This window comes from Rosa chinensis, chromosome 7 (genome assembly GCF_002994745.2).
Source record: "Rosa chinensis cultivar Old Blush chromosome 7, RchiOBHm-V2, whole genome shotgun sequence".
In the NCBI taxonomy this organism is placed as follows: domain Eukaryota; kingdom Viridiplantae; phylum Streptophyta; class Magnoliopsida; order Rosales; family Rosaceae; genus Rosa; species Rosa chinensis.
Window position 1 is genome coordinate 25,964,855 of NC_037094.1, and position 17,893 is coordinate 25,982,747.

General features: G+C 36.2%; 2 protein-coding genes across 11 annotated transcripts; one reads left to right on the plus strand and one right to left on the minus strand.

Annotated features, from left to right (window-relative positions):
* Nucleotides 1–1,974: 1,974 nt before the first annotated feature.
* On the minus strand, nucleotides 1,975–5,041 carry LOC112180801 (protein trichome birefringence-like 43). Of its 2 annotated transcripts, XR_005803749.1 has the most exons (6): nucleotides 4,796–5,041; nucleotides 4,177–4,384; nucleotides 3,602–3,780; nucleotides 3,347–3,476; nucleotides 2,391–2,701; nucleotides 1,975–2,160 (listed from the first exon to the last, which is right to left on the minus strand). XR_005803749.1 is itself a non-coding variant. In XM_040511787.1 (5 exons), the coding sequence occupies exons 1-5, from the start codon at nucleotides 4,863–4,865 to the stop codon at nucleotides 2,041–2,043; spliced, it is 804 nt and encodes a 267-aa protein (XP_040367721.1). In that variant the 5' UTR covers nucleotides 4,866–5,041; the 3' UTR covers nucleotides 1,975–2,040. The 2 variants fall into 2 exon arrangements, 1 of the variants encoding a protein (XP_040367721.1); XM_040511787.1 differs by lacking the exon at nucleotides 3,347–3,476 and having other exon boundaries at nucleotides 3,686–3,780.
* A 5,447-nt stretch (nucleotides 5,042–10,488) lies between these two features.
* Nucleotides 10,489–16,893, plus strand: LOC112179213. 9 transcript variants are annotated; one of them, XR_002927689.2, is made up of 13 exons: nucleotides 10,735–10,750; nucleotides 10,879–10,903; nucleotides 10,974–11,024; nucleotides 11,850–11,916; nucleotides 12,613–13,464; nucleotides 13,562–13,606; nucleotides 14,336–14,373; nucleotides 14,880–15,078; nucleotides 15,183–15,444; nucleotides 15,524–15,751; nucleotides 15,887–15,985; nucleotides 16,068–16,160; nucleotides 16,275–16,893. XR_002927689.2 is itself a non-coding variant. In XM_040510024.1 (9 exons), the coding sequence occupies exons 7-9, from the start codon at nucleotides 15,950–15,952 to the stop codon at nucleotides 16,743–16,745; spliced, it is 600 nt and encodes a 199-aa protein (XP_040365958.1). In that variant the 5' UTR covers nucleotides 12,613–13,464; nucleotides 13,562–13,606; nucleotides 14,336–14,373; nucleotides 14,880–15,078; nucleotides 15,183–15,444; nucleotides 15,524–15,751; nucleotides 15,887–15,949; the 3' UTR covers nucleotides 16,746–16,893. The 9 variants fall into 9 exon arrangements, 3 of the variants coding, with proteins under 3 accessions (XP_040365958.1, XP_024173326.1, XP_040365959.1); XR_005802739.1 differs by having other exon boundaries at nucleotides 10,738–10,750; nucleotides 10,875–10,903; XR_005802740.1 differs by having other exon boundaries at nucleotides 10,740–10,750; nucleotides 10,983–11,024.
* The last annotated feature ends 1,000 nt before the right edge of the window (nucleotides 16,894–17,893 follow it).

The window sequence follows — 17,893 nt, forward strand, 5'->3', positions numbered from 1 at the left end:
TTTATTGATTCATGAAAATCTATATACTTAATTATGAATGACTTCTACAGATTTCCTAGGATGTAAAAACAAAAAAAAAACAAAAACAAAAAACAAAAATAAAAAAATGACTAAATACTGTTTAGTCCTTGAACTTTTAACCAAAAAACACTTCAGTCCCTGTCCTTCTAATTTCACACGTTTAGTCCCTATACTTTAAAATTTCGGACCAATAGGTCCTTGCTGTTACTTTTCGTCCAAAATCTCGGTTAAATCGATGATGTGGCAATTCTTTGGGGCCAAAATGTCTATTCTACCCTCACTATTTTTTTAAATAAATTTATTCTTTTTTTTTCTTTTCTTTTCTCTTTTTCTATTTGTTTGTTTTATTTATTTATTCTGTTTATCACTTCTCCTCTGCCTCCTTACTCCCTCTCTTCTCTTCACATGCCTCACCTGAAACCACTCACCATTCTCCTTCTCCAACAAACCAAACCATGGCCAGCAACGCCAAAGAAGAGCCCAAAACTACTCCTCACCCCGATCAATGGTACAACCTAAGCCGAGGCCCCTCCTTCAAAGACGTCTCCTCTAACACTACAAGAGAAAATAGCAAAAGCGAGGAATTTCATTGTGACAACCCAAAAATCGTCGCAAAAACTTGGCAAATACGAGGAAATTTCAGTTGTCGCACATGATCCCATCGGCGACAACCAATTTGTCGCATAAAGTAGGAATTTGCAAGAAATTGACAGTTGTCGCCCATATGACATTATGCGACACCCAATTCCTCGCAAAATGTTAATTAGGCGACAATTTCTACCAGTTGTCGGTTAATGTTTCTGTGACAACTTTAACTTCCTCGCAAAAGATTAATTAGGCGACGACTTCTGTGAATTGTCGCTTAATGTTTATGTGATAACTAGATTTCTGTCACTGAATACTGATTTAGTGACCACTTCTGTGAGTTGTCGGTTAATGATTATGTGACAACCTTACCTTCCTCACTGAAAATCAATTTGGTGACAAATTTTTTGGTTGTCGCTTAATATTTATGTGACAATTTGAATTTCCTCTCTGAAAATCAATTTGGCAACAACTTTAATGGGTTATCGCTTAATGTTTATGAGACAATTTGAATTTCCTCACTGAAAATAAATTAGACGACAACTTCTACTAGTTGTCGATTAATGTATATGTGACAACTTTAATTTTCTCACAAAAGGCCTATAAGGTGACGACTTTTACATGTTATCGCTTGATGATTACGTGACAACCTGAACTTCCTCGCTGAAAATCAATTAGGCGACAACTTTGATGAGTTGTCGGTTAATGTTAATGTGACAACTTTAATTTTCTCACAAAAGACCAATTACGCAACAAGTTCAACAAGTTGTCGCTTAATGTTTATGTGACAACTTAAAATTCATCGCTGAAAACCAATTAAGCGACAACTTCTATTAGTGGTCGGTTAATGTTTATGTGACAACTTTAATTTTCTTGCAAACGACCAATTAAGTGAGGACTTGTGCAGGTTGTTGCTTAATGTTTGTATGATAACTTGAACTTCCTCGCTGAAAACCAATTAGACGACTACATGTACGAGTTGTCGGTTAATGTTTATGTGACAACTTTAATTTTCTCACAAAAAAATAATTAGGCAATGACTTTTACTGGGATAACATTGCATAGTAGAACGTTTCTGTTCAACATGTTACACGAATTTCTCCACAGGAATCAATAACTTCAAATCAAACTTGGTATGTATCGTTTAATAAAGCAAGGGAGGGATAACCTATTCTTTAGCTGTGTCTTGTACGTGTTTGGGTCTCCAGCTAAAGAGACTCAAAAGAGGGTCTACATTGAATGATTTTATAAAAACTGGTTGCAGGTGGAACACTCTTTTGATGCTTTAGATATTCACTAGGTATAAAATCAACAATAGTAAACCGATTTTTGTTCCTGAATCTTAAGAGTAACCAAAAGGCCATCATGTTTCTCTATCTAAATATTTTAGCTTTTAATGGAAATTGTGATCTGTTCAACGGTTTCAAATATGGATTACAAGCTAAACCAGTCTCCATTATTCTCATGTATTGAGCGTAAGCCACAGGGGGACACATGATGGCCTGAAGATGACACCGGCTGCTTTCTCTTCCTCCCAGGCTGGTTTTTTGTGACCTTATAATTCAATGACAAGACTATGTTAGGAGCCTTCCCTAAAATAATGTTTAAGTACATAAATTAATGGAAATAATACCTATCTATAATAACAAAAGGACAGAGGAAACCAAAGTAGCAAGAATGATACGAGCATGTGGAAGAACAGAGGAAACCACTTCCACCATATAACCACTACAAATACAAGCACAAAGAAATAAATATAAAAAATTAAATAAATAGAAAAGCACCTTCATCAGCATATCTGTATCTCCACGAGGCATCATAGAGCCTGCAGCTTGAAGAGGTGATCCTACATTTGGCACTACATCGCCAACGGAATTTGAAAGGCCATCCTTTCCAAGCCCCATACTTCGATTATTCAATAGCATTCTTAGTCTTCTACTATCATCACTAGCAGATGGGGATGTCAAATTTTGCTGGGCAAGCATAAGTTGTTGCTGGTGTTGTGGTGTCAGCATTTGAAGCTGATGAAAGGGCTGGGAGCTTGTATAAAAGGTTTTTGTTGCTGAAGAAGTCCAGAGCGAAGTTGATCCAAACCCTAACAAGAAGGAAAGAAGTTAATAGTTTTAAAAAATGAACTCATAAGCATCAGATTTACATGTATAACAAACAATAATGAGTTCAAATATAACCAAGAATATCACTTTAAGATTCTTCATTTCAGAGAAGAATATCCAAACACAAATTACAACTATTCTAGCAAAGACAAGGCTCAAGGTTATGAGGACTGGGGAGGATATCCCTACGGCATTAATTTCGGAATACAAATCCTATCCACCACTGCCTGAATTTGGAAGTGATGCATGTGCAATTCAAAAACTGATCAATTGATCAGTCTGCTCCCCTCTGAAGACCAGAAGTATAGACCATTTTTGTACTACTGCAAGTCAATCCTGATATCTAAAAAGATCAAAAATCCAATTCCTGTTCATTCCTCGGCATTACTAAAAGGAATGAACTCAAAAAGAAGTTTCTTTACACATGCTTTGACTTATGATCAACAAACATAAGTTTAATACCAAGTATATTTCTGTTTACAAATGAATTGAAGCATGCTAATAAGACTGAGCAAGGAGACTTTCAAAGTTGTGAATATGTGATTCCCAGTTCTAGTATGTCAATTAGCAAAACATGTAACCAGGACTTAAATAGAGCTAGAAGCCTAGAAGGAGCAGAAATTTACTAATAAAGCTGTGAATGCCCATTCACTAAACATGCGACTTCTTTTCCTTTGGCAGCTAATCAACGAAGGATGCCACAAACAGACTTCTTCCAGCAGTGGAATAAAAGCTTTATCTATTTTCCCTAATCCCCTGAAATTAATGAATGATGCCACAATCACTTTTTTTTGCACTGAATTGATGCTGAGTGTCTGTAAATCAAGATGAAGGATCAAAAAACATCGAAAGAAAATGAACAGCTCATCAAGCAGTCATACAAAAACATAATAAAGGGGGATGCCCTGAAAGAAAACTTTGGTGTTGCCAACGTTAGAATCGACCCATTTGGCTTTGGGGCATACATGTTAGTGACTGCCACTGGTTATAGCTCAGAGAGTCCCCTACGAATAATATCTTCTTCCCCTTTAATCTCCTCAAGAAGTCCTGACCATTGAATCTGCACGTACCATATATTACAAAATACTACTGTCTAAACTAATAAATACATATAATGCATAATGTACATACTGGCTTTAAGGAGGACATCATCCAACTAGCTCTAACAATACATAATCAAAATGCATATGTACATGCCAGGTCTAGAAAGGACGTTCAATTTTATTTTATTTTTGGCTTACCCTGTTTAGCATGTAATCTAGTGATTAGAATCATCACCTTTATAAAGATTTGCTAAATTGATTGTGTTTCAAGCTGTGTAATTGAACGTCAAACAAATAAATGAATCCAATGTTTAGGTAAATAATAAAATTTGACCGAGTTGCACTTTTTGTAAATATAGTCTTCGAGTGGAGATCTAGAGGTGAAAATGAAAACACGTACTAAACTTTTGTACCTGGGCAATGCACAACCCTTAGGCTTCCATCTATACTTGAGATATTGACTATCCGGGCGTCCATTTTTCTGACAGTCGAACTCTCTGTCAATAAAAGGGCAGCTGGATGTGTCGTAGAGTGGGTATGTATCATCGTAAATCCAACTCCCATCAAACAAGTAGCATTTGGTGCCTATTTGCGACTCATTGTTCTTCTTCTGTAGTACTCCTGCAAAGCAATATTGGTTTTCATGTTCAAGAAGCAATAAGATTAGTATTAGAACAGCATAAACAAATAGGCCAAAGCCATTCAACATTTTCCCCATATTGCAGATACAGAAACGCAGAGCAGAGGGACAGTATAAGAGCAAAACCAACGTTTCTTAGGCTTATATGTAATATCAGTTATCACCTGAGGTGGTAAAGGTGTTATTAATTGTTTCATTTGGTACATCGCAGTAATCTAATTAGTTTTGTTCTTCTTCTTCCAAACAAGCATATACCCTCCAACAGAACCATCATCCAAAACAGAATCGCAACCAAATCGATAAAGAGGGATTCCAATAATTGATCAAAGTTCCATAATTTCAATGAAATTTAATAAAAAAAACCCATGAAATATGAACAACAAAGAACGAACCTTTCAAAGAGAAGAGTGGGCATTTGAGATTGGGGTTGGGGTTCCAAATCTCATTGAGAAGGGTGGGCATCTGGTAAATTAGCAGACGAGCTTTCGTAGTCCATCAATTGACAGAAAAATTTCTCCGGATGCTCCGATGATGAAGGGGCCATGAGAGAGGGGGTGGCGGGCGGTGAGTGTGCGGGACGGAGAGATTTAGATTAAACCCGATTGTTTCAGAACCAAAAAAAAAAAAAAAAATAATAATAATAATAATAATAATAATAATAATAATAATCTGAGATTTAGATTAGCTCTAGGATTAGGTCCTCCATAAAACCTATTTCACAAAGGATTAGATATGTTGGCCCAGACTGGGAATTCCCCACCTTAACGGAAATAGAGTAAAGAAATAAATATAAATAACAGAAACAACAATAACAAAAAGCAATAAACATTGAGTTTAGAATTTGATTGTTTGTTTCTTCTCACGGGAAGTCCCATATTTCAATCAATCTCTTCAATTTGTAAAAAATTCAGTGAGGAGCAGCGAAAACTTCTTAATAATTTGACGCAACAAGAATGGATAGGGCGTGGATTCAGTGGGGTTCAGATCCAAATTATCGGTTTACTAATGCGTATAAAGAAGGGGTGAACTCTTTTCTTGAGGTTGCGAAGCATCATGTGAATGCGAATAATCAAATCTCATGTCCGTGCATGAAGTGCAATAACACAAATTCACACCCTTTAACCGTGGTCAAGATCCATTTATTGAAAAATGGCATGGTAACAACATATAACCCATGGATATATCACGGAGAACAGAATGAAGTGCGGAGTCAAACTATTCCGAATAGCCCAGTTGATGCATCTGAACACAATACAGGTATTTTTGATATGATGAACGATCTTTTTCCAATGGGTAATGCACATGTAACGGGAGATAGAGATGATATAGGGGAGGATGAAGACGACGATATAGATGATATATACGTCAGGAAATCAGGATATCCAAGGGGCTTACGATACTATTGGTGTTCATAATGAAGATAAGGATAACTACAATAAGTTATTGCAAGAAGCTGAACGAGAACTCTACCCTGGTTGCACAGAATATTCAGTTTTAACATTTGTTGTGGAGTTGATTCACTGCAAAGTTGACAATCTCTGGACCAACAAGTCTGTTGATACCTTGTTGCAAATGATGAAGAAGATGTGTCCGAAGCCAAATAATATTCCGGAATCATATTATGCTTGCAAGAAGATCTTAAAAGGTATTCGCTTGGGGTATGAAACTATTCATGTTTGTAAATATGATTGTGCCTTGTTCTACAAAGAGAATGAAGGGAAAGACAAATGTTCGGTGTGCAATGAGCCACGATATAAGAATAGTGATCGTGAACAGAAAAAAAAGGTTCCTCAGAAAGTGTTGCGATATTTTCCATTGAAACCAAGGTTACAAAGATTATTCAGATCTAGACACACATCGAATGACATGAGATGGCATAAAGATAAACGAGTTGATGTGGAGGGTGAGATGAGGCATCCGGCAGACTCTGTAGCTTGGAAAGAGTTTGATAAGATGTACCCTGATTTTGCGAAAGATCCACGAAATGTCAGATTAGGCCTTGCAACTGACGGCTTCAATCCTTTTGGGAACATGAGTACTTCTTATAGTATGTGGCCTGTGGTGCCCCGATGGAAATGCATGAAAAAACCATTCTCCATGTTGACATTATTGATTTCAGGACCTCAATCACCGGGAAAAGATATTGATATATTTTTGCGTCCGTTAATTGATGAGCTTAAGGAGCTATGGGAGAAGGGTGTTGAGACTTATGATAAGATGAATGAATATTATTTTACCATGCGTGCAGCTGTGTTATGGACCATCAATGATTTTCCAGATTATGCAAATTTGTCTGGTTGGAGCACCAAAGGTTTTTTGGCATGTCCGGTTTGTAATAGAGATACATCATACAAGAAGTTGACAAGTAAGATTGGATACACTGGACACCGGCGTTTTTTACCTATGGATCATTCATGGCGCCAAGATACCAACAAAAATACTTTTGACGAAAAAGTAGAGAAGAGACCTCCCCCTAGAGAATTTTCCGGTGATGACATACTTCGTCAGTGTGACTACATTATTCCGTGAAAATCAGGTAAACATCCAAAAAATAATAAGGATAGGAAGAGGAAGAGAACTGATGATGAGCTAAATTGGACTAAGCGAAGTATTTTTTTTGAGCTGGAGTATTGGTCTAAATTGAAAATCAGACATAATTTGGATGTCATGCACATTGAGAAAAATATATGTGATAGCGTGGTTGGAACATTATTGCATATGGAAGGGAAATCAAAAGACACATACAAGGCAAGGCTAGATTTGCAAAAAATGAATATTAAGAAAGATCTGTGGGTGCAGCAAGATAGAAATAAGGTCGATTTTCCTCATGCAGAATATGTATTTACACCGTCTCAACGTACATTTATATGTGAATTCCTCAAGTCAGTTAGATTTCCAGATGGTTATGTGGCAAATATATCACGCAATGTGAATTTAGATGACCGGAAGATATCGGGTTTAAAGAGTCACGATTGTCATGTGCTATTGCAACGAGTTCTTCCTGTTGGAATACGAAAACATTTGAAGAAAAAGATTTATGCTCCACTTGTAGAACTATCATATTTCTTCCAGCAGATATGCGCAAAGACACTCAAAATTGCAGATCTGGAGAGGTGGGAGGTGGAGATTGTACTGATATTATGCAAACTAGAAAAAATTTTCCCTCCAGCATTCTTTGACATTATGGTTCATTTAGCCGTGCACTTGCCACGCGAAGCTAAACTTGCTGGCCCAGTGGGATACCGTTGGATGTATCCAATTGAGAGGTAATGCACTTTCTTCCTTGAACTTTTATTTATATATATATTCCTAGTTTTAAACTAGAATTTTTGTTGGCACTTTTTTAATATATATATTTATTTTTTCCCTAGTTTAATTGGATTCGTAGTTTAATTATATCCCTAGTTTTAATTGGATTCGTAGTTTAATTGGATTCCTAGTTTAATTATATCCCTAGTTTTAATTGGATTCGTAGACTAACATATTTTGTTCCCAGTTTGCGTTTTTTTTTTTTTTTTTTTGGAACATATTCGTAGACTAACATATTATGTGTCTATATGTGTGTGTAATATATATATATATATATATATATATATATATAACTTTCCTAGTTTGCATTCATAAACTAAGATTTTTTTTAATTATTCGCAGGTTGCTGGGAACATATAAAAAATATGTGCGGAACAAAGCACGACCAGAAGGCTCTATTGCTGAGGCTCATATTTCGTATGAATCATTAACATTTTGTTCAATGTATCTTGAAGATGTCGAGACAGCCTTCAATCGCCCTGAACGAAACCAGTCAGGGAGTGAACCCAACGCAAAAATTTCTGTTTTCGCTCAACGAGTACGTCCAACTGGAAAAGGGGTAATGGTTGAGTTATCACAGGAAGAATTGAAACAAGCAAATTGGTTTATCTTGAATAATTGCGACGAGATTGAAGAGTTTAGAAGGTATGTGATTGATAATCTACTTTATTTATTTAGAATATCTTGAAATAAATAAAATACTAACAGTCAATTGTGTTTTGTAGTGAGCACGTGGAACTCCTGAAAAAAAATAGTACTGAAAACATAGATCAGAGACATATGGAAGAGTTTCAACAATGGTTTCTAAGTCGTGCTAAGACATTATATGATGAAGGGTTGATTTCTGAAGAGATTTATTCATTAGCACATGGTGCTGACCCGCGCAGTGTCCAGTATACAGGGTGCATGGCAAATGATATTCGGTGGTCCGTCAAACGGATTGAGCAATACCAGACCACACAGGATAGTGGCATTATGACGATTGGGTCCCATAATGGTGAACCTTGCACCTTTTATGGGAGTCTGGTTAGTGTGGTTCAATTTCATTTTCGAAAAAAGTACAGTACAATTCTTTTTAAATGTCAATGGTATAATTCAGATCCCAAAAAGATGAAGTTTGACTACCATTTGACGTCGTTAAACATTAAAAACCAATGGTACCAGCATGATCCTTATGTGCTAGCAAAACAAGCCCATAAGGTGTTTTATCTTGATGACCTAAAATTGGGACATCCTTGGAAAGTTGTCCAGAAGATTCAATATAGGCACTTGTGGGATGTTCCAGAAAGAGAAGAAGATGAAGATCTTGTAGACCATGATAATGATCCCGGTGACGAGGACGATGACGCTAATATATGGGAGGTTCACGTAGAAGATGATGAAACTAGTACATCTTTGTGCAGACATGATGTGGAACTTGAAACTATTATCCTCAACAACACAAATAAAGAAAAGAATGCAGCAGATGACGGTGATTTTATCGACGATGATTCTACGGATGATGATCTTATGTTGGACCATAATAGAGCTCTTGGTGAAGAAGAATTACTAGGTGATCATAGTGACACAAATAGTGACTAGATTTTTGAACCGAGTAATTTTTTGTATATTTTGAGGCTTTCCATAATTTTTATTTTTTTATTTTTTTTAAGAATCCGACTTTCCATTTATTGAGTGATATTGTTTGGTATATATTTTTTTATAACAGATATTGTTTGGTATTTTTTCCAATAATTTTGTTGTTTTTCTTTTTTGTCCTTAAATTTGTCTTTCCATAACAGATATTGTTTAGAATCCGACTTTCCATTTAATATGTATTTAATTTTTCCCTTCTTCTTCCCCTCCTTATTTATTTATTAATTTCTCCCCTCTTTATTTATTTATTAATTTTTCCATAACAGATATTGTTTAGATTATGGCCTCACCACCACTCTCTCTCTCTCCGATTCAAAATCACATTGTTGGTGTCACCACCACTCTCCTTCTCTCTCCGATTCAAAATCACCCTTCACCACCATGCAGGCCATTCAGTCCTCCACACTCTGACTCGCCCCGCTCGACCCGCTCCGCAAACGGACCCAATCACAGAATACTCTCTCTCTCTCTCTATCTCCCCCAAAGTCCAAAGAAGAATCTGAACCAGAATGAGGATGAGGGAGGTTGGGGGTCTGATCCCATGCCTCATCAGCGCCTGGCAAGTGAGGATGAGGGAGGATGGGGGTCTGATCCCATTTTGAATGTTTCTTTCCCCTAATTGCATCACTTGATTATCATTCAATTTTCTCTAGAAAATAATTATAGTTTTTATTCCGTAATTATGAATATATCAAATCAATTATAGTTATCTATGTAGACCCCCGTATTCTTTTTATTTTATTTATTGTTTATTTTAATTTGTCGAATAACGTATGAAGCCACGTATTCGTATGGTACACAAGTATTCGCGCTTAGGTTAAGACTTTGAGGCCATTTAAAGGATTAAGAAATTTAGAGAAAATCCAATTTGGGTCTAGAAAAGTATTTTCAAAGTATCGAGGCTTAGGATAAGCTCGGAAAATTTTTCCCGAAAGGATTCGGTGAAGTATCGGAGAAATAAGGGTGTTTGAAGAGGTAATTTTCGGAATGGGCTTAAGGAAAATTAAGAGGAAAATGAAATAGGAGCAGCCCAAGCCCATTGGCCCAAAAGGAGGGGCAAATTGGACTTTTCACAATTAAAATAGGGGAAGCTATTTAAGCATCTTAACCCCCCAAAAACCCTAGCCTCCCTCTCATTTTCTCCATCTCCTTTCTCTCTCTAACCGAGAGCCTCTCTCTCTAGCCTCCACCGGAAATCGCCGCCACCGCCGGACGCCGCACCGCCGTCGCCGTCGCCGGAACCCCTCTCCTCACCAAAATTTCCAGATTTTCTCCTCTTCCTTCCCTCTTTCCATTTCTCCAACCAAAATCATGAAATTTAGCCATTTAATCCCCCAAAAACCCTAGAACCCGAAGCTAAATTTGGGGCTTTTGTGATTTCTTCTTTCCAAGCTCAAATCAAGGTATTTTCCATCCTAATCTAGCCTATATTCCTTCGATCTATACATCTTTCTTCCTAAATCCGAGTTTTTGATTTGGGTTTGTGATTTTGTTTGCATGAACCCGATTTCTCCTTGAACCATGAAGCTAGGCTATGGGTTTGGCAAGAATTTTTAGTAAGGATCTATCCATGCAACCTTGTTTTCGAGTTTTTGGTTGAGATGTTGATTATGGACGGATTTGTAGGTGAAGAAGGCCAAGGAGAAGGAGTATGACATGATTTTTGAAGAAGAAAGGGTAAGGAATGGGTTTTGGACAAACCCTAGAATTTTTGGAATTTATTTGGTTGATTTTGATTTTTGTGAAGCTATTGTTGTTGTTGGAAAATTGTGAAAATTAGATGTTTGAGGAGGATTTAATTAGTAGAATTTTATTAGCCTAGTTTTCTAAGTGTTGGAATTTTGTGTTGAATATTTTGGTGAATTGTTGTTGTGTATTTTGGCTAAAAGAAAAAGAAAAGGATGAAGAAAAGGAAATGGCTTTATTTTTGAAAGAAAATAAAGAAAATGAAGAAAAGAGTAAAAGTTGGATTAAATGAGTTTTTACCTCGGTAAAGTGGTAAAAAGTGAAAAGGTGAAAAAGGTGAAGTAAATGGGTAAAAGTTATGGTAAGAGTGAAAAGGTGAAAAAGGTGAAGTAAATGGGTAAAAGTAAAAGCAAAACTTTATTTATAATTATTTATTTATTTATTTTTAATAAATAAGAATTATTTACTTATTTATTTTTAATAAATAATAAATAATGGTAAATAAAGGATTACTTGGTTAAAAGTCAGAAGTCAAAGTCAAAGGTTAAAAGTCAACTACGAGAGTTGACCAGGGTTGACCGACCTCGTAAAATGTGAGGATCGACTCGACTTTGGTCGTTCGGATTGGCGAAAGTTTAGCGGAGCGATAAGGACGTTTTCTTTTTTTAGAAAGAAGTTAGTTTCCCAAATTGGTAAAGGTTGAAAGAAATAACTGATGGCCTCATTGAAATAAAAAGGATTTAGTATGCGCGATTACTTTAAAGTTGATCATGATGTTTACCTGGATAATTACTTACCAACTAAGTAATGGTTTAGGAAACACGATCGTTAAGAAAGTTTAAGCGGGAAGCAGCAGAGTGTGGAATACGCCGGCATATTCCAGGTAGGGTGAGCTGTCCCTTCCTTATTAGAGGCTTTTCGATATATGTGGAATGCTCTAGTATAATATTATGCGGCCTGCAAGTATGTTTTTGGTTGTTCATTAGTCGATGCCTCGTGATACATGTGTTTTCAGAACTGATAATTGTGGATTGCGAAAACCGAGGCTAGACTTGCATGTTGAGATACTGTACCCATTGTATGTTTATGTTTGTGACCTGAAAGTGAATGGGACCTAGACGCGTAGATTCCTAGGGATCCCACGGTGTCGATAACCGTGAACCTCCGGAGGGGGCTGTGCTCCTATGTTTGTCAAGGAAAGGTGAGTACAGACAGTGAACCAGTCATAGGAGACTCAGAGCCAGGAAATGGACACTTTCGCTACTTGTAGTCACAATGACTATAGAGTAGTTGGCTGGTTCTCGAACTCAGGACGAACCAGGTCGGTCACCGATTTATTTTGGTTTAGTGGGCAGGTAAGTATCTCGGAGCTCCAAATTGTGTGAAGCATGCTGCATATGATTTCCTGAAACGAAACAACTATGATTGTTTTTGTTTGCATTTGTTTTACTTGATTTTACAAATGCGCGCAACCTATATTCTAGTAGCTATGTTTTACCTATTAGATTTCAAACCTAACTAAGGTTGGGTTGGCCCCTATTGGGCTAGCGAGGACGAAATGCTCACCCCTACATTTCAGGTTATAACGAGGTCATTCCGGACGATTTGGATTAGAAGTGGGTCGTTGGCCAAGTTCGTGTGTTGCTGTTCCTGTTGCTTGAAGTTCTTCCCTTGTGGTATTCCATCGTTTTACTCGTTTTTCATTCCATGTTGAACTCTGTGAGGTCCGCCTACCTGGGAGCGCTCCTCACCCCTTTGTTTATTTGATGTTGTTGAACTTTCCTTTCATTTCGGTTATGATGTAAGCCCTAAGGCGCCACAATGCACTTGCCGCCTTATTTTGTTGCTTTTCCAGACTTGTTGATTTAAATGTTGGGTTGTTGATTTTAAAGTCCTTTCTTAAAAGTTTTAGTTTTTTTTTTTTTTTTTTTTTTTTTTGGTCTCCTATTTTCTAAAATTTGTATTTTCAAAAGGCCTTGTAGTATTAAGTTGGTAGATCTACGGTACGTCTACGACGTATCGAGCTCTTATTGGCTTAATATTACGGCGCTGTGGTATACTCTTTCGGGTCGCCACAATCTATGCGGTAATTATGGTTATGATTCTATTTATTTATTTCTTTTCTTGACTTTCTGATTATGTTTCATTGTTATCTGTCAAAATGAACTTTTCGTTTCTTCCATCTCTTCCCGTTCTTCTCTCTCTGCTCACAGAAATCTTCGTACGCCATCCTTCCTATTCTTCTATCGAACAAGCGGGAAAATTAGGCGGGATGTGCAGAGAGAGTAGGCGGGATTTTGAGAGAAAAGATAGGAGTCCTAATTAGGACTCTTCCTAACCCAAAAGAGATGGACGACAATATAAAAGGGAATCGGCTCTGTTCATCACAACATCAACTTCGACTCTTTCTCTGCAATCTTTATTTTGAAGGGTCTGTTGCAAATTGCTAAGTATATATCTTATTATTTTTTTCTTTTAAGGTGTTTTCTTGATTTGACTTTTGGTTTTTTTCTTTTGTTGAATTGTAGATTACGAGTGTTCTTCGTTCAATTTTCCGGTGTTCAATTTTCCAGGTATGTTTTTGGGTTATTGGTTGAATTTTTCTGAGTTTAACATGAACAAGGGCTCACATGTATCATTTATACCCTAACTCTTATAGTGCGAACTTGTAACTATTCTATGCAATTGTAGTTTCTGGATAGGAAGATAAACTGGAGTATAAATGTCACTGTGTGATTTTCATAGAGTTTGGATCATGTCTTAATGCTTTTTTGATATAGAAAGAAAGTTGATTACTTATTGATTGATTTCTGGGCAAATGGCTTGTTGTACTTTAATGTATAATTTTCATAGAGTTGGATATCATGTTCGTAATCTTGATGTTTTATTGAAATTTTGAAAGAAAGTTTTGTTCAATAGCAAGATAAGCTTCGGTAACAAATAAATATACGTACATTAATTGTCCCACTTTTAAACCATTCTAGCAAGTTTCTGTTCTCAACAAAGTTGTGTTACTTCAGTTTCTTATGATACTTGCTGTTCTATTGGAATAGTAAATGTTAAGACTAGTATCTATTATGGAAGACAAGAATATGATGTCCTGAATTTTAAGATATAGAAAACGATTAATGGGTATAAATTAGCTTTCCTACGTTGGTCGTTCTGCTTGTTCCTTTACTCTTGCAAAAACATGGTTAAAGATTTGAATGGAAGCAACAGAGTTTCATATTCCTTGTTATGAGTGTTCTTCTCCTTTAATGACTTGGTTGATACTATCGGTGTTCTTGTCTGTGGAATTGCAGATTGAAGGTGTTTAGGACCAAACACATCCACGAAAACAGTAAATTTTCTATCTAATTTTCTGATTTGGTTCTACCTAAGTCTCTTATTTTTTTTGATTGGCAGCTTCTTGATGTTCTATTTCTTGCTATATACTATGTTTTAGTAATCTCAATATCTCATTGATCCTTTTGTTTTGATATCGGACTTCCTGTTTTTAGTCACAAGCCCCAGTAAATGTATGTCGATTATACAGCCCCAGTTAATGTTTTTAGTCTAAAGCTCAGAAATAGTGGCAGAAAGCCCCAGTTAATGTTTTTAATTAATGTTTTTAATCTAAAGGTCAAAACTAGTGGCTGAAAGCCCCAGTTAATGTTTTTAATCTAAAGCCCCAGTGTATATATGTCGATTAAGTTAATGCTACAGCCCCAAAAATATATATAGTTTAGTATAAGTACCCAGTCCTCTATAGCTACTTCTCTCATCTAAGTTACAGTTTTCAATTGTGTGGACTTGTGCACATGCACTCGTTTTTGTATTTTTACTCTTTTTTGTTATGTGTTGCAGATGTCCTCTCAATCTCTGCAACTTGGATGAGGAAAAATGATAAGGAAGCCTGCTAATGCAACAACAAGAGCATCCAAATCAGGTTCTCAGCTACCATCACAACCAGCACTGAGAGCAACTTCTTATGCAGCACCCACAACAACTGAACTGCCATTTGAAGAGCCACAAGCTGATCAACATCCTACAGCTCACAACTCAGGTAAAGACTTGAATGCATGCCACTCGTTATCCTTAACGATGGTTTGATATATAAGATATTAATTTCACTTTCTATCTTCTCATTCTTTTTATCTGATCATGCAGAGAATTCCTCTACCCTGCTGAATTGAAAAAAACACGTGGCAAAACAACTGGGAAAGGTATGATTGAGATGATTGCTAGCAATGGCAACAAGAAGGTGGAGATAATATTTGACCAGGAGCATTGGGTCCCAAATACTGAGTATAGCAATAAGAAGTTCACTACCGCTATAGGGATTGAGGTTCGAAGGCGAGCTCCGGTATGTTACCGCGGATGGAATAAGATTTCAGGAGATATTAAGAGGACACTACGAGAGGGATTGATGGTAATTTTAAGTCAGTGGTTTAATGCAAAGTTAATATTTTTTGTTCCTAACATACTATATTATTTTTATTCTTAATTAGGTACACTTTGACGTGGAAATAGAACATCCAAAAATTATCTATTTTGTGGATGATAAGATGCGCTCGGCGTATACTCAATTCAAGTGGAAATTGCACGATCACTACCAAAAATGTGGCACATCTATTCGGGGACGAGCCACACTTCCTCCACCTGATCTATGGGGTGAGAGATCGACAGAGGAGTGGCATTGACTATGTGATGAACTCTACACCGATCCAAAATATATTGTATGTATTCTTCACTCCTTTATTTTTTCAAAATATTTTTATTGTTGTATGTTTTTTTAAAAGAAATAATATTACAGTTTTATGCTTTGATTAAAAATTTTAGAGTACATAATTAACCTCACAATATTTATAAAGGATAAATGCAAGAAGAATTCAACTAGCCGAAAGAGACAAAGGAGTACGCATCGTGGCGGAGTTATGCCTTTCATTCAACATGCTTTGAGGACAGTCAAGGTAAATTTTATGAGTTTCGAGTGAGTTAATTCAAATGTTATCTTGAATAATTGTTAATTTGGGAGATTTTTTTAAATTGCAGGAGGGCAATCCTTTGTCTTTCATAGACAATTGGGCAGCTATGTATCAAGATTCAAATAGCAATTGGGTTAGTGATTCTGCACGTGATAAATATGTAAGTATTGTTATCAATGTTGTTAAAGTCGTATTAGTTTTGGGAAAATAATTACTATTTAAATATATAAGTAAATAACATATTTATTTTTGTTTTTATATTTTATTTTTGTAGGATCGACTGAAAAATAAGAGAGAAGAGCATAAGGAGAAACTAACCCTAGAGGCACCAGAGGGTACTCCACCAGAATCTGTACAAGTTACTGCGCGTGATGAGATTCCAATCATGGCTGAAGAGTGTGGAAGGAAGGGAAAAAGAGTTCGTGGTTTAGGCTCGTTTCCTCGCATGGAGCTTCCAACTGTTACATCTTCAACAGTTGTGAGTTCTGAGATGAACGTAATGCAAGATAAAGTTAAGAAGCTTGAATCAACTGTGGACACTATGCGGTCACAAAATGCACAGCTAATGACAATGTTGAAGAAGTTCCTGATGAATAGCCAAGGCTGTTTTGCTGATACAGAAAACATTGACATGAATATCGTAGTACCCAACAGTGAAGAAGATGATGTCTTTGGAAGAGATGAAGACGGTGTCCAAAACAATGGAGATAATTCTGAAACAGAAGATTTGGAGGAAGATTTGTGATTCATAAAGTCATTTTTAGTAATTTTTGGATTAGGATTTAGCTAGTCTAGCTTGGCAAACAATTTTTCTTTTTATTAGCTATTATTATTTTGTGGGTAGAATTTTGTAAACTCTATTTGATTTATGATTTAATAAATCTTTTGATTAATATTAAAAAATTAATTTTTTAAATATTCAAATTATTTTGAAATTTTTAAATAAATAATTATCAAATGAGACAAACAATCCAGCCTCATTTAAAGTCATTTGCAACAAACAATGATTCTTTTGCATATGTTGCAAATCATTATATGCAACATTATATGCGATCTTGCTTATTATTTTTTTCAACAAATATTTATTCTTGCATTTTATATTTTCGACAACTATGCTAATTTGACATATCTTTATAAAGATATTGGCGACAATTCAGAGTTGTCGTAAAAAGACTAAATTTCTTGCTTAATTAAATATGCGACACCTTTCGGTTGTCGCGTAATGCGTTTTACTGATTGTCAAAAGCGACGAAATAACAGGGTTGTCGTTTTTTCAATATGCGACGCAATAAGTTCCTCGACGAAATTATAAGAGACAAACAAGAAGCCTCGCATATCATTTTCTACAACAAATGCATATGTGTCGCATATTAATATATGCAACAAAAATGAAACCTCGCAGTTATTTTTTGCAACAAAAAAAAGTCTCGCATATAAATTTTCGATCAAACATATAAACCTCGCAGATGGAATATGCAACGTAAACAAGGTCTCCTATATTGGAAATTGTAACAAATATAAAGTCTCGCTTATAGCATTCTGTAACGCACTCTCTTGTCTTGCAAGATGTCATATGCGAGGAACGAATTGCGTCGCCAATTGAAAATGCAACAAACATCCAAACCTCGCATATGGAATATGCGACGTAAACGAAGCCTCGTATATTAAAAACAGTGACAAATATAAAGTCTCGCATATAGTTTTTGGTAACACATTTGTGAGTGTCACAATTTGTGATATGCGAGGAACCAATTGCATCACATATTGGAAAAGCGACAACAGTGTAATTTCGTCGCTTTTGACAATCAGTAAAACACATAAGGCGACAACTGGTTGCGACAACCCAAAGTCGTCGCATTTTCAATTCAGCGAGAAATTTTGATTTTTTACGAC